Source organism: Hyla sarda, chromosome 6 (genome assembly GCF_029499605.1).
Source record: "Hyla sarda isolate aHylSar1 chromosome 6, aHylSar1.hap1, whole genome shotgun sequence".
Taxonomy (NCBI): Eukaryota; Metazoa; Chordata; class Amphibia; order Anura; family Hylidae; genus Hyla; species Hyla sarda.
This window is the reverse complement of record NC_079194.1, coordinates 27,039,967-27,053,848: the sequence shown is the minus strand read 5'-3', so window position 1 is coordinate 27,053,848 and position 13,882 is coordinate 27,039,967. Positions and strand designations below refer to the sequence as shown.

The 13,882-nt window shown below is 43.3% G+C and overlaps 1 protein-coding gene across 9 annotated transcripts in view; it reads right to left on the bottom strand.

Moving 5' to 3' along the window:
- VAV3 (vav guanine nucleotide exchange factor 3) overlaps positions 1-13,882 on the bottom strand; it is a 266,286-nt gene that overhangs the window by 77,476 nt on the left and 174,928 nt on the right. For all 9 annotated transcript variants that reach the window (XM_056523396.1, XM_056523393.1, XM_056523395.1 and 6 more), the window contains 3 exons: positions 7,847-7,932; positions 7,410-7,542; positions 2,914-3,023 (listed from right to left, as the gene is read on the bottom strand). In XM_056523396.1, the coding sequence (XP_056379371.1) occupies positions 2,914-3,023; positions 7,410-7,542; positions 7,847-7,932 (329 nt within the window). The remainder of the gene's footprint in view (positions 1-2,913; positions 3,024-7,409; positions 7,543-7,846; positions 7,933-13,882) is intronic.

Genomic DNA, 13,882 nt, shown 5'->3' with positions numbered 1-13,882 from the left:
CCATTCATGCCCCCACTCATAGACTTGCATTGAGGGGGCGTGGCCGTAATGTCACGAGTGGGGCTTGACCGTAATGTCACGAGCCTCTACCCGCATCGCCAGTCATCCAGCACGGAGCGAAGTTCGCTCCGTGCACCAGATGTCTGGGGTGCCGCAGCCGAGATCCGGGATAAGGGATAAGATGTCGGGGCGGAGTACCCCTTTAACAGCCACTGTCACTGACATCACAATGACCAGTTGATGCTGCAGTCTGTGACTGGCTGTAATGGTCACATGATGACATGTCAATGATGGAGGCGGGAATTATAGTGACCAACAGGGGACCTAAAAACATTGCCTCGGGAGCATTAGGGGATCGGTAAGGTAGGTATGATGTTATTATTATTATTTTTCTATTAAAATGTTTGTATGCACTTGCAAAGTTGGTTACAGATTGTTGCAAAATTCACAACAATAGGATTTGGTTGTGGACTTTATCTTTCCTTAAAGAAGCACTCCAGGCATTTTTATTTTTTTGCTTATATAGTGCGGCACAGGCTATTATAAGAAAATAATGTAGATGTTCGTGCTGATGCCTTGTGCTTACCTGTTTCAGCTGATGTGGCAGCCATGAGCCATGATTCCAATTTCATCACCTAAATAATTTCCTGGGACGAGAGACATCTGTCAGCAGCCAGGGGCGAGCCAGGTACCAACAATACCCAAACACTCTTTTGGCTGCTCCAATATCTCCTAGTAACTGTACATGTCCAGCTATTGTGCTTTTCTGCCTTCAACACGAGGGGGCTTTGTAGAGGGGGCTGCTAACTACAGGGAGCTACTACTATGTACAGGGGCTGCTACTACTTACAGGGGGTCTTTCTACTTTTAACTTGTTGTCAGTAAGGCCTCGTTCATATTGCCATCAGACTATTCGGAGTTCCGTCGGCAATCCGGCAAGAAGGACAGGAGTTTAGTGGAGAAAAAAAAAAGTGCAAGCACTATTTTTCCCACCACTAAATTCCGGTAAAATTACCGGATCACCAACGGACCCCATGCAAGTGAATAGGGTCTGTCCGGACCCGAAAGTGGCCATTTGCATCTGACCCATTTTAAGGTCCAATCGAGTAAAAAAAAATGTTTTTATAAAAAGAGTCTTAACGGGTCGGATGTGAACTACAATGTGAACGAGGCCTAAGAAAACTCATTATTATTCCATTATGGCTGAATGTATTCCCAAATGAGTGGAACAAGAGGACCAGCAATTTAAAAAAAAGCATGATTTAGTAATACTCTGTCGGAAGATGTTTGTGCAATATGGCCCTTATTTACTAAGAGTGTTGTGTAGGTTTCTTTGTGGGTTTTAATTCCCTACAATTTATTTTCCACGGTATTTACTAAGGTTTCCCTACATTTTCCACTTTCCCTGCTTTTTTACACATGCTCTAATCTGTTGGGTTTTCCACCACATTTCCTGTGGAAACCTTAGTAAATACGTTAGGTTTCTGTGAAAATGTCGGGAACATGCCCCCTTTCAGTGATCACGCCCCCTTTAAGTGATCACGCCCCCTTTTCACAAAAGCCACACCCCTTTTGGGGGGTTTTCTTAGCAAAATGGAGAGTTAGTCTGGGTTTTTTAAATTTTGGGGCAAATTGCCAGAATCTGGCACACAACCCGACAAAACATGTCGGGTTTGCAATAGTAAATGAGGGCCTATGAGTCTATGTGTGGCCACCCAGTGGTTTCAATGTGTATTGCAGCCTATGCTGGAGAACTACTGAACTACTCAGCCATGTCTAAATCCGATAAAGTAACTTTGGATACTTACTGTATATCTACCGTATATACTCGAATATAAGCCGAGTTTTTCAGCATAATTTTTCGAGCTGAAAACGCCCCCCCTCAGCTTATACTCGAGTGAACAAAAACCTAGCTGTGAGGGGATGGTCTGGGCCGTCCATCTTCGGCCACCTATGCTGCAGGGACTGTCCGGTGTGGAGGGTTAGTCGTTCCGGGCCGGCCCCGAACTAGTGATGCTGCATTAACGCCACCATGCAGGGATGTTCATGCGCGTCTGCAGCGCACGGACGTCCCTGCGTGTCGTCAAAGCAACGTCACTAGTCCGTGGCCAGCCCGGAGCAAAGAAGAGGGCCTCCCGGTGAAGATGGACAGCCTGGAACGACTAACCCTCCCCACCGGACGGTCCCTGCAGCATAGATGGCCGAAGATGGACGGCCCGGTGAGAAGAAATCAAAAGTGGAGTCTGGATGATGAGGGGGGGGGGGGTGATGACGAGGGGGATGATGACGAGGGGGATGATGACGAGGGGGATGATAACGAGGGGGATGATGAAGAGGGTGATGATGACGGGGTGATAATGACGGGGTGATAATGACGGGGTGATAATGACGGGGTGATAATGACAGGGTGATAATGACAGGGTGATAATGACAGGGTGATGATGATGAGGGTGATAATGACGGGGGTGATGATGACGGGGGTGTTAATGACGGGGGTCTGGATGATGACAGGGGGGGATGATGACAGAGGGGGGTGATGTATTTCCCACCCTAGGCTTATAGTCGAGTCAATAACTTTTCCTAGGTTTTTGGGGTGAAATTAGGGGCCTCGGCTTATATTCGGAACGGCTAATACTCGAGTATATACAGTATATGCAGAGATCTACAAGCAGCGGCCCTCCAGCTGTTGCAAAACTACAACTCCCAGCATGTCCGGACAGCCAACGGCTGTCCGGACATGCTGGGAGTTGTAGTTTTGCAACAGCTGGAGGGCCGTAGTTTTGACACCACTGATCTAATGGATATGTACTGTATATCTAGCATGAAGAAATACGTCACCATGATGTATCTAGAACTAAAATCTAGAAGGTAAAAATAAAACATAAGATCGCGTCTACTCTGCAGGAAACTTACAAGGCCATGGAAAACTGTTCCAACAATTTCTTCTTCAGATCTCTGGTCTTGCAGTAGATTTCAAAACCGTTCTGCCCCTGCACATGTGTAAGGTAGAATCCATACGACCACTGCAAGAATACAGATATTACAATATGAGTGTACACAGACAACAACACCACTGACCTGCTGGGATATTTCCTGTTAGTTGGGGCAATCTCTTGAAAACCTTTGTGAAATTTCAATAATTTGTTGTTTTACCAAGTATGTTTTAATAACATGCGGCCCTAGGGTCCTTCAACAATCCTTGGGCTGTCTATGGGTATAAATCATGTCAAAAGGGAATGCCTGTAATGCAGTCTAATTAATTTACATTTAATCTGTTGCTTGTCTTTTGAGAATTGTTGTTTGTACTACATTTGTCTGTCTCCTTGTTCCCTGATGAATCTGTAGTAATAATTGGGAGAAACACGTTGGAAAAAGGAGTGTATTCATTTCTATATTTTTTCCCACACAATATTTGATTGTTCTGAACACCACCTTATTATTTGTATCCCTCACCTCATTCCACACTATAGAGTAGGGAGGGATAGTTTTAGTTAGGTAGGGTTAGCATTTAAAGGGGTATTCCAGGAAAAAACTTTTTTATATATTTATCAACTGGCTCCAGAAAGTTAAACAGATTTGTAAAATTACTTCTATTAAAAAAATCTTAATCCTTTCAGTACTTATGAGCTTCTGAAGTTAAGCGTGTTCTTTTCTGTCTAAATCCTCTCTGATGACACCTGTCTCGGGAAACGCCCAGTTTAGAAGCAAATCCCCATAGCAAACCTCTTCTAAACTGGGCGTTTCCCGAGACAGGTGTCATCAGAGAGGATTTAGACAGAAAAGAACAACCTTAACTTCAGAAGCTCATAAGTACTGAAAGGATTAAGATTTTTTAATAGAAGTAATTTACAAATCTGTTTAACTTTCTGGAGCCAGTTGATATATAAAAAAAAAGTTTTTTCCTGGAATACCCCTTTAAGTTAAAGTAGGGTTGTCACCTGTACCCGCTTCCTCTCCCCACTTTATTTCTTTTTTTGTGTTCTAGGTCAGTACAGTATAATTTTATCATATTTCTGAGTAAAAGTTAAGCTTTAATCATTCAATCAAGACTTATTTGTATTTTCCTTGTTGTGTTCTGAATTAAGCGGTTACCAAGGGCAACCAAATGAATAGGGTTACCCCTGGAATTTCTGCATCAGATCTCTTGGAAATCCTGATTTTGGCATATTCCACTCGGAAAAGCATTGCCGCCTTTGGAGACAACACATTTCCAAGCGGTCCCAGTGCCGCCGGAACATGCAAATGTGCGGAATGTTCGTCTGTATTTTCCGCGCGGACATTACGCACATTTTTTGTCAAAATCTTAAGTTTATGCTTTATAAATTAGTAGTAAATGCCAAAATGTTTTACAGGCACTAAGATGTCTTTATATTACTATTATATATGTGCTGCAGGGGTCAAGTCCTGGGAAAAAAAGTATGGGAACTCACCCAAGATTTCCACTTAAAGGGGTACTAGACATCTTATACCCAATCTAAAGGATAGGGGATAAGATGTCTGATCCCGAGTGTCCCGCGGCTGGGGACTCCCACGTTCTCACTGTTGCACCCGGTGTTCGTTTAGAGCGTTGGGTGCAGCGCCGGAGGCTCGTGATGTCACCGCCCCTCAATGGAAGTCTATGGGAGGGGGCATGACGGGCGTCACACCCCCTTCAATAGAATTGTATTGAGGGGGCCTTACTGTGACGTCACGAGCCTCTGCCCAGCATCACCAGTCATCAAGCGAAGCGAAGCTCCATGCACCGGATCTCTGGGGTGCCACAGCCGAGATTGCGGGGGGCCCCAGCAGGAGGACTCCCACAATCAGACATCAGGGACTTGGGCCCTGATGTGCTGTCATACAGGGGGTGGGGCTGTAATCACAGTGTCCTTATATTACTAAGGTATCAGTGATATCATACAGGAGGCAGGGCTGTAATCACAGTGTCATTATATTACTATTATTTTATATATGTGATGTCATACAGGGGGTGGGGCTGTGATCACAGTGTCATTATATTACTATGGTATCAGTGATGTCATACAGGAGGTGGGGCTGTAATCACAGTGTCATTATATTACTATGGTATCAGTGATGTCATACAGGAGGTGGGGCTGTAATCACAGTGTCATTATATTACTATGGTATCAGTGATGTCATACAGGAGGTGGGGCTGTAATCACAGTGTCATTATATTACTATGGTATCAGTGATGTCATACAGGAGGCAGGGCTGTAATCACAGTGTCATTATATTACTATTATTTTATATATGTGCTGTCATACATGGGGTGGGGCTGTGATCACAGTGTCATTATATTACTATGGTATCAGTGATGTCATACAGGAGGCAGGGCTGTAATCACAGTGTCATTATATTACTATGGTATCAGTGATGTCATACAGGGGGTGGGGCTGTGATCACAGTGTCATTATATTACTATGATATCAGTGATGTCATACAGGGGGGTGGGGCTGTAATCACAGTGTCATTATATTACTATTAGTTTATATATGTGATGTCATACAGGGGGTGGGGCTGTGATCACAGTGTCATTATTTAAATATAAGAGAAGAAACAAAAAAAGAGAGGACAGCGCCTCGTGTAATCCTGCGGATATAGAGGGGGGTGACAGTCTAAAAATGGACTCTCACCTGTTACACCTCTTGGTTATATGCATATCACCCCAAATAGCGGGGTACCAGGGAACTGCAAGCCGGAGGAGTGGATGCTGGATACTGGATAAACGGGTCCAGAGCTAGGCAAATTCAGGAAACAATAAAAGGGCTCCAAGGTTGGCGCTGTTCCAGTAAAGGCAATGATCCGTTCTTATTCAAGTAAAACCATATTTATTAATCAAAAACAGTCTTACAGGCACATCAGAGGCAAGACGCATTTCGGGTCACTGCGTACCCTTTTTCAATTGTCATCTGCAATTGAAAAAGGGTACGAAGGGGCCCGAAAAGCGTCTTGCTTCTGATTTGCCTGTAAGACTGTTTTTGATTAATAAATATGGTTTTACTTGAATAAGAATGGAACATTGCCTTTACTGGAACAGCGCCAACCTTGGAGCCCTTTTATTGTTTCCTGAATTATTTTACTATGGTATCAGTGATATCATACAGGAGGTGGGGCTGTGATCACAGTGTCATTATATTTTTATTGTATCAGTGATGTCATACAGGAGGCGGGGCTGTGATCACAGTGTCATTATATTACTATTATTTTATATATGTGATGCCATACAGGGGGGTGGGGCTGTGATCACAGTGTAATTATTTTACTATGGTATCAGTGATATCATACAGGAGGTGGGGCTGTGATCACAGTGTCATTATTTTACTATGGTATCAGTGATATCATACAGGAGGTGGGGCTGTGATCACAGTGTCATTATATTTTTATTGTATCAGTGATGTCATACAGGAGGCGGGGCTGTGATCACAGTGTAATTATTTTACTATGGTATCAGTGATGTCATACAGGAGGCGGGGCTGTGATCACAGTGTCATTATATTACTATTATTTTATATATGTGATGCCATACAGGGGGGGTGGGGCTGTGATCACAGTGTCATTATTTTACTATGGTATCAGTGATGTCATACAGGAGGCGGGGCTGTGATCACAGTGTCATTATATTACTATTATTTTATATATGTGATGCCATACAGGGGGGTGGGGCTGTGATCACAGTGTAATTATTTTACTATGGTATCAGTGATATCATACAGGAGGTGGGGCTGTAATCACAGTGTCATTATATTACTATTATTTTATATATGTGATGTCATACAGGGGGGTGGGGCTGTGATCACAGTGTCATTATATTACTATTATTTTATATTTGTGATGTCATACAGGGGGGTGGGGCTGTAATCACAGTGTCATTATATTACTATTATTTTATATAAGTTATGTCATACAGGGGGGGTGGGGCTGTGATCACAGTGTCATTATTTTACTATTATATTATATCAGTGATGTCAATAAGCCCCGGAAGGAGGAGACAGTATGGATGCCACCAGAAACAAATAAAATCAGGAAAGGATCATTGTAAAGTTTTATTCTCTACTGCAATGTCTTCATAGCAGCAAATAACACCGGTCCTGATGTCACAGCGTTCTGTAAATGCAGATATTGTTCCATATGCCTAATAAAGTAGGTTAGCAATAAATGTTCAATGGAGACTTCCTGGGCAGCGCATGGCGGTCATTGGGAATTATCGATTCTCCATCAGCTTTAGCCGTATCAGCCTGTTCTATAAGATCCTATCCGGCTTGGCCGATTAACCAGACGGAACACACGACGGGAAGCCCTTAGGCACGAACGTTCCGGTATATCAGACTGCTGAGTCAGCTTCTCTATTTCTCGCAACATCTCTTTCTTTCCTGCTTCCAATTACGAGGTAACTTTGGCGTTTTTTTTACCTTTTTATTCTCCTTGTCGTTGGTGGGGTTGTTGGTTATCTTGTATTTCTGGAGATCGATCACTTCCTTCATTTCGTAGTTGTCCCCTCTCCTTTTGCACACAATGACGGCCTGGTCAAACAGGAATATATACCTAGGGAAGGAGGTGAAAGTCAGCGTTATCTGTATTCAATACTTGGGAAAATTACATTGATTTCACGAAGTCACCGGGGTCCTTTGCTAGATGTGACCCCCTAGGTCTCTCAGCCCCATGAGTGCGCTCCTCTGTGGCTTGGTAAATATGCATGCGGTCAGAGGGGGGTCACCATGTAAACATGTCAGCGTCCTGACTCTTACAGTAGGATGGAACCGTCAATAGGTCAGCACCCTCCCGGGCTTTGGAAACCTTCTGAGCAAATAACATGGCGTACATCTCACTCATGTGCGGATCATCTTACCGGTCCTGCCGCGTGCGCTTGTCCAGCGTGCTAAACCTGATCTCACAATCCACCTTCGGTCTTCCGAATGACTCCAGGGGTTGATTCTAGGAGAAGACAATGGTCATTTATAATGTTTCTTCACCCTTTAGATCAGTGCTTCCCAACCAGTGTGCCTCCAGCTGTTGCAAAACTACAACTCCCAACATGCCCGGACAGCCGAAGGCTGTCCGGGCATGTTGGGAGTTGTAGTTTTGCAACAGCTGGAGGCACCCTGGTTGGGAAACACTACCTTAGATCAATGGTATCCCAACTGCAGCGCTCAAGAGGTTTGAAAAACTAACTCCCAGCTGGGAATTGTAGTTTTGCAAAAACAAATTACAGCCATATTCACATTGACACAAAACAAAAACAAAAACTTGCTGGTCCAGCACTAAGTAAGCAAAGCACTTTAACCCCTCGAGGTCATAGCCCATTTTCATTTTTTCACCTTTTTATTTGAAAAATGGGAAAAGGGGGTTGAGATAAAAAAAAAATTATGGAAAGGGTTAATTTATATAGGGTTTAAATGGGCACTGTCAGATACAAAAACTTTTGATATGTTGTAAAGCACGTATAACCAATAGGTTTTGCAATTGCTTTCATGAAAAAATTTTCAGTATTTCATACTGAAAAAACCAGTCAAACAACTGCCTCCCTGTCTGCTTGGACACATACTAGTCCTGCTGTGTCCATGAGTCATCACTTATGTCATGGACACACTTCCTTGATTGACAGCTGTGAGCGCAGGGCTCAGAGCTGGAGGAAAAATCCTCCCACTGTCAGCTTGTGCCCCGCTACTGTCAGTGAGGATATGCTGGGAGTTGTAGTTTTGCTAATGCTAGGGGAGATGTGAGCAGACAGCATACTGAGGGAGGGGGCGGAGACCTGCACAGTGAGGCCACGCCCCCTCCCTTTGAGAGGAATTCAGACTAGTGAGCTAAATTAAAAGTGTAATAAAAAAAAAAAATAAAGGTGCTAGACACATAAAAATTAGATGTACATGGTCAGGATTAGGTACTGAGGGATATATTAAAAAAAAAAATTTCTTGGATCTGACGGGTACGCTTTAATAGTTTTTCTTTTTTTATACAATTAAATAAAATCTGTAAGAGAAATCATAAGATGGCTAAAATAGATCAATGAAATACTTCTGTACTGCTTTGATCGATATGATCTACACTCTATTAATAAGGCCTGCCACAATGGAAGCAATGGAAGGTAATGTAAGCAACCAATCAGATCGCTTCTTTCATTTTGCAGGGGCCTTGTTAAAAATGAAAGAAGCGATCTGATTGGTTGCTATGGGCAACTGGGCAATTTTTCCTCTGGACAGGTTTTGATAAATCTCCCCCTAAGTACCCAGCGCACCATTCACTCTCTATGGGGCATCTAAATAATGCGCTGCACTCTATTCCTTTATCCGCACGATCTTTGGGGGTCCCACCTAATCAGCCTGTTATTCTATATCCTTGATAACTATACATAGAGGATAACTTTGCAAGCTGGCAATACTCCTTTAAAAAAAAATATATATATATTACAGTATATATAAATATATGTATATATAAATATATATATATATATATATATATATATATATATATATATTAGGAAGTTTATAAAAAGTAAACAAATAAATAATACCAAACGTAGTATTGTTATTCTCTATCCTGGGAGTAGAGGATAACTTTGCAAACTGGCAATACTAATACTCCTTTAAAAAAAAAAAAAAATGTTTTATATATATATATATATATATATATATATATATATATATATATACATACAAACAGTATATATATTTTTGGAATTCAAGTTTATAAAAAGTTAATAAATAGATAATACCAAACGTATTATAAAACGTTTCTGTGCAACATTTTCCAATACTGTAACCTGTAGAATGGTAAATAGAGATGAGCGAACTTACAGTAAATTCGATTCGTCACGAACTTCTCGGCTCGGCAGTTGATGACTTATCCTGCATAAATTAGTTCAGCTTTCAGGTGCTCCCGTGGGCTGGAAAAGGTGGATACAGTCCTAAGAGACTCTTTCCTAGGACTGTATCCACCTTTTCCAGCCCACCGGAGCACCTGAAAGCTGAACTAATTTACGCAGGAAAAGTCATCAACTGCCGAGCCGAGAAGTTCGTGATGAATCGAATTTACTGTACGTTCGCTCATCTCTAATGGTAAACGTAAATCCTTCAGCCCAATTTTAATATAATATATAGTGGACACTTTTCTGCAATTGTAGCAAAATAGCATTTCACGATCTCCTCCTGCCCTCTAGTGTTGATTCATGATATTACACTTCATCACAATAAATCTGTGTATCCCCAGCCTGTGGCTCTTTAGCAATTGCAAAACTACAACTCCCAGCATGCCCTGACAGCCTTCGGCTGTCAGGGCATGCTGGGAGTTGTAGTTTTGCAACAGCCGGAGATCCAAAGGTGGCTGAATACTGCAATAAACCAAGAACTAGTCAGCTATGAGGGGCCGTAAATTTCACCTACATTTCATACCCATCTCTGCCGTAAATGATAACAGTAACGTGGGAGCAAACTTTTGTGCATAACAAGCATGTGCCGTAATCTGCAACCTCTTTCTAATGCAATGGTGGCAGAAAGCCCTCGATAAATTCCCCCAAAAAAGTGTACTACGCGCAAATGAACTGGATTTATCGAAATGCGTGGGTGAAAAAGGGGAGAGGTTTTGCCCATAACAACCAATCCCCGCGTTGGCTGTCCAGGCATGCTGCGAGTTAAAGTTTTGCAACATCTGGAGGGCCACAGTTTGAGACCACTGCTCTAGGGGATTATTGAGCTGTGGTAAAGTGAAAGCTGAACCGTGATTGGTTGTTACGTGAAAACCTCTCCAGTTTTTCTCTCACACATTTTTATAGATCAGGGCCATTGTGCGCACTTTTCTTGCCCCTTTTTTTTCAGTGCATTAAATAAAATAGTCTTCCTTTTGATGCGGCCATCAAATGACCGCCACAGCCAATCAGCGGTCTTGTCAGTCACGGGCTGTACTATGGGCATCATGGCTCCCATCACCAAGGTTAGAGTTACATATATCCGGCGTCCGGCTCCCACAAAACTGGGCAAAACTTGCCACAACTGATGCCAAAAGTGCATCAGTTGTGTATCAACCGGCGTCAATTGTTTGTGAACAAACGCAGCAAGATACATTCCCCTGTCTGTGCCGGTCTGGCGAGTCCAAACTTCCGGCATCCAAAGAGAGACGCCGGATCATTATGAACTGTCCCATTCAAATGAATGGGTCAGTTCTTATGTGGTGTCCCAGCACCAAAGGCTGTCCTGTGGGCTGCGGATCTCCTTGAGCAGACCTGTGGCACAGGTGTTGGGCCCACTAAGACACTGGCCCTGATTTACTAAAATCCCAGTGTTCTTTTAGCTTTCACTGCTCTCTTTCTGGGAGCTGATTTACTAATGTGTCGCACGTGTCGGTTCATTTTCTGTCGCATGCTTTTTTTTTTGTGTCACACGGGAAAATGTGTCGCACATCCTCCAAGTTTAACCCCTTAAGGACGGACCCATTTTTTACCTCTATGACCAGGCTCTTTTTTGACATGTATCTCTTTAAATGGTAATAATTTTAGAACGCTTTTTCTGAGCGGAGCGATTCTGAGATAGTTTTTTTGTGACATATTGTACTTTATATAAGTGGTAGGGATCGACCGATATCGTTTTTTTAGGGCCGATACCGATAATCGGTATAAGTTATATTCCGGTATAAGTTATCGGCTATTTATCCCCCCGCGACACCGCTGCAGATCATTGATTTAAAGCGGGCGCGTTAAATCAATGCACTGCAGTGGCTTTTGCGGTGCCATAGGCCGCCGCAGCCACCCGCTTCTCTCCCCCTACCTGTCAGGGTGGTCTGGGCCGTCCATCCTTCCTGTAGTGTCCGGTGGCATTCCGGGTGGAGGGTGAACCGGTCCGGGCTGTCCTTCTTCTCCGGGGGTCATCTTCTCCACTCTGGGCAGGCTCCGGCCTAGTAACGCAGCATAGATGCCGCTGCGCAGTGACACCCGTGCGCAGCGACGCACCTGACGTCACGGCGTAGCGGCGTCTATGCAGCGTACTAGGCCGGAGCCTGCTCGGAGTGGAGAAGAGGACCCCTGGAGAAGGACAGCCCGGACCGGTTCACCCTCCACCCGGAATGCCGCCGGACACTACACGAAGGATGGATGGCCCGGACCACCCCCATTACGGGTACGTTTAATTTTTTTATTGACTCGGAGGGTGGGGGAGGGGCCCGACCGGTATAGTGGTATGGGCAAAAATCCATACCGTGGGAGAAAAAAAAACGTTATCCAGTTCATACCGGTATACCGCCCAGCACTACGGCGGTCGCGGTGTGGTGGGGGCGGTGCGGGTGGCGGGGCATTATCGGCTTATCGGCAAGGTAATTGCCGATACCGATAATGCCCAAAATCGTGATTATCGGCCGATAATATCGGCCATACCGATAATCGGTCGATCCCTAATAAGTGGTGCATTTTTGTTGACACATGCAGCATTTTTTGTGAAAAACTTTAAAATATAGTGAAAAACTGGAAATTTCTGGCGTTTAATTTTTTATTTTTTTTATGGTGTACACTGTGCGGTAAAAGTGATGTTATATTTATTCTGTGGGTCAGTACGATTATGGCGATATCCATTTTATGTAGCTTTCTATGTTCTTTTTCCTTTTCTGAGCAAAATTCTTTTTCTGCCATTCATTTTCCAACAGCCGTAACTTTTTTATTTTTCGTCCAACGCTTTTTTTGATGTTTTTATTTACGGCGTTCACCGTGCGGGATAATTTACATTATAGTTTTATAGTACATGTCATTACGGACGTGGCAATACCTATTATGTATGTGGGCTTTTATTGGGAAAGGGGCATTTTTAAAAAAATTTCTACACTTCATACTTTTATTGAAGAACTTTTTATTTTATTTTTCACACTTCTTACAGGTTATACTATGGTGCAATACATCCATACTGCAGCACAGTATGACCTGATCAGCTGCACACAGTACAGCCTCTGGCTGGATCTCACAGGCTTCCGTAGCAGGCATACAGGAGGTCATGATCTGACCTCCTGCTGCCATAGCAACCAACTGTGCCGCCGTTGGTGAACAGGGGGAGAGCGCCCCCCCTGTCAACACCATAGATGCCATGATCAGGATTGAGGGGGTTAATGCTGCCGGGACCGGCGCGATCGCAGCTCCAGCAGCTGCGGCGAGACTCCGGCTGTGATTAACAGCCGGGTCCCGTCTCCGATCTCCAGCGCTGCCCGCGGCAGTGCCGGAGATCGCTAGGACATATGCATACATCCAATTGTGCGAACATGTCGGATGCTTGGACATAAGCATACGTCCTATAGCAGGAAGGGGTTAAAAGAAAAAAACTAAAAAACATGGGTATAGATTACAATTCATCAATAGCATGTGCCAAACCAAACAAGCAAAACACAAGATTTAACGGGAATTAAGCAACAAAATAGAACCAAAAAAATGTAATGGATTTAGACCATCTAATATAGGAGTTTAAAAACACACATACATATACAATTAAAGGCATATTTTAAAGTTTAAAATGCATTGCATATTCTAAAAATCCTTGTGTAGAACTGTAAAACAATGAAAAAAAAGAAAAAGAAAATAGTTTAAGCACTCCCCACCACATTAGGCTGTGCCTTTGCCAAAGTCACTTGCTTTTGGTAGTTTTTACACATCCTCTTGGCTGTCTCACGCTATTTCAAAAGTGATTTTGGAAGTACTCCGAGTAACTTCTGCTTTTTGTCGCGAACACGCCCATTTTTTGGTTAACCACGCCCATTTTATTGTAATAAAAAAACACTGAGTGTTTTCTAAAATGTAGGTTGCTCGGTGTAAAATTTGGGCGCAGAATTAGTCGCACGGATGGTGCGACAAAAATTCTGGCGCATAAACAGAGAAAAAAGTCGGTTGGCCTTTAGTAAATCAAGGCCACTACCTGTCATA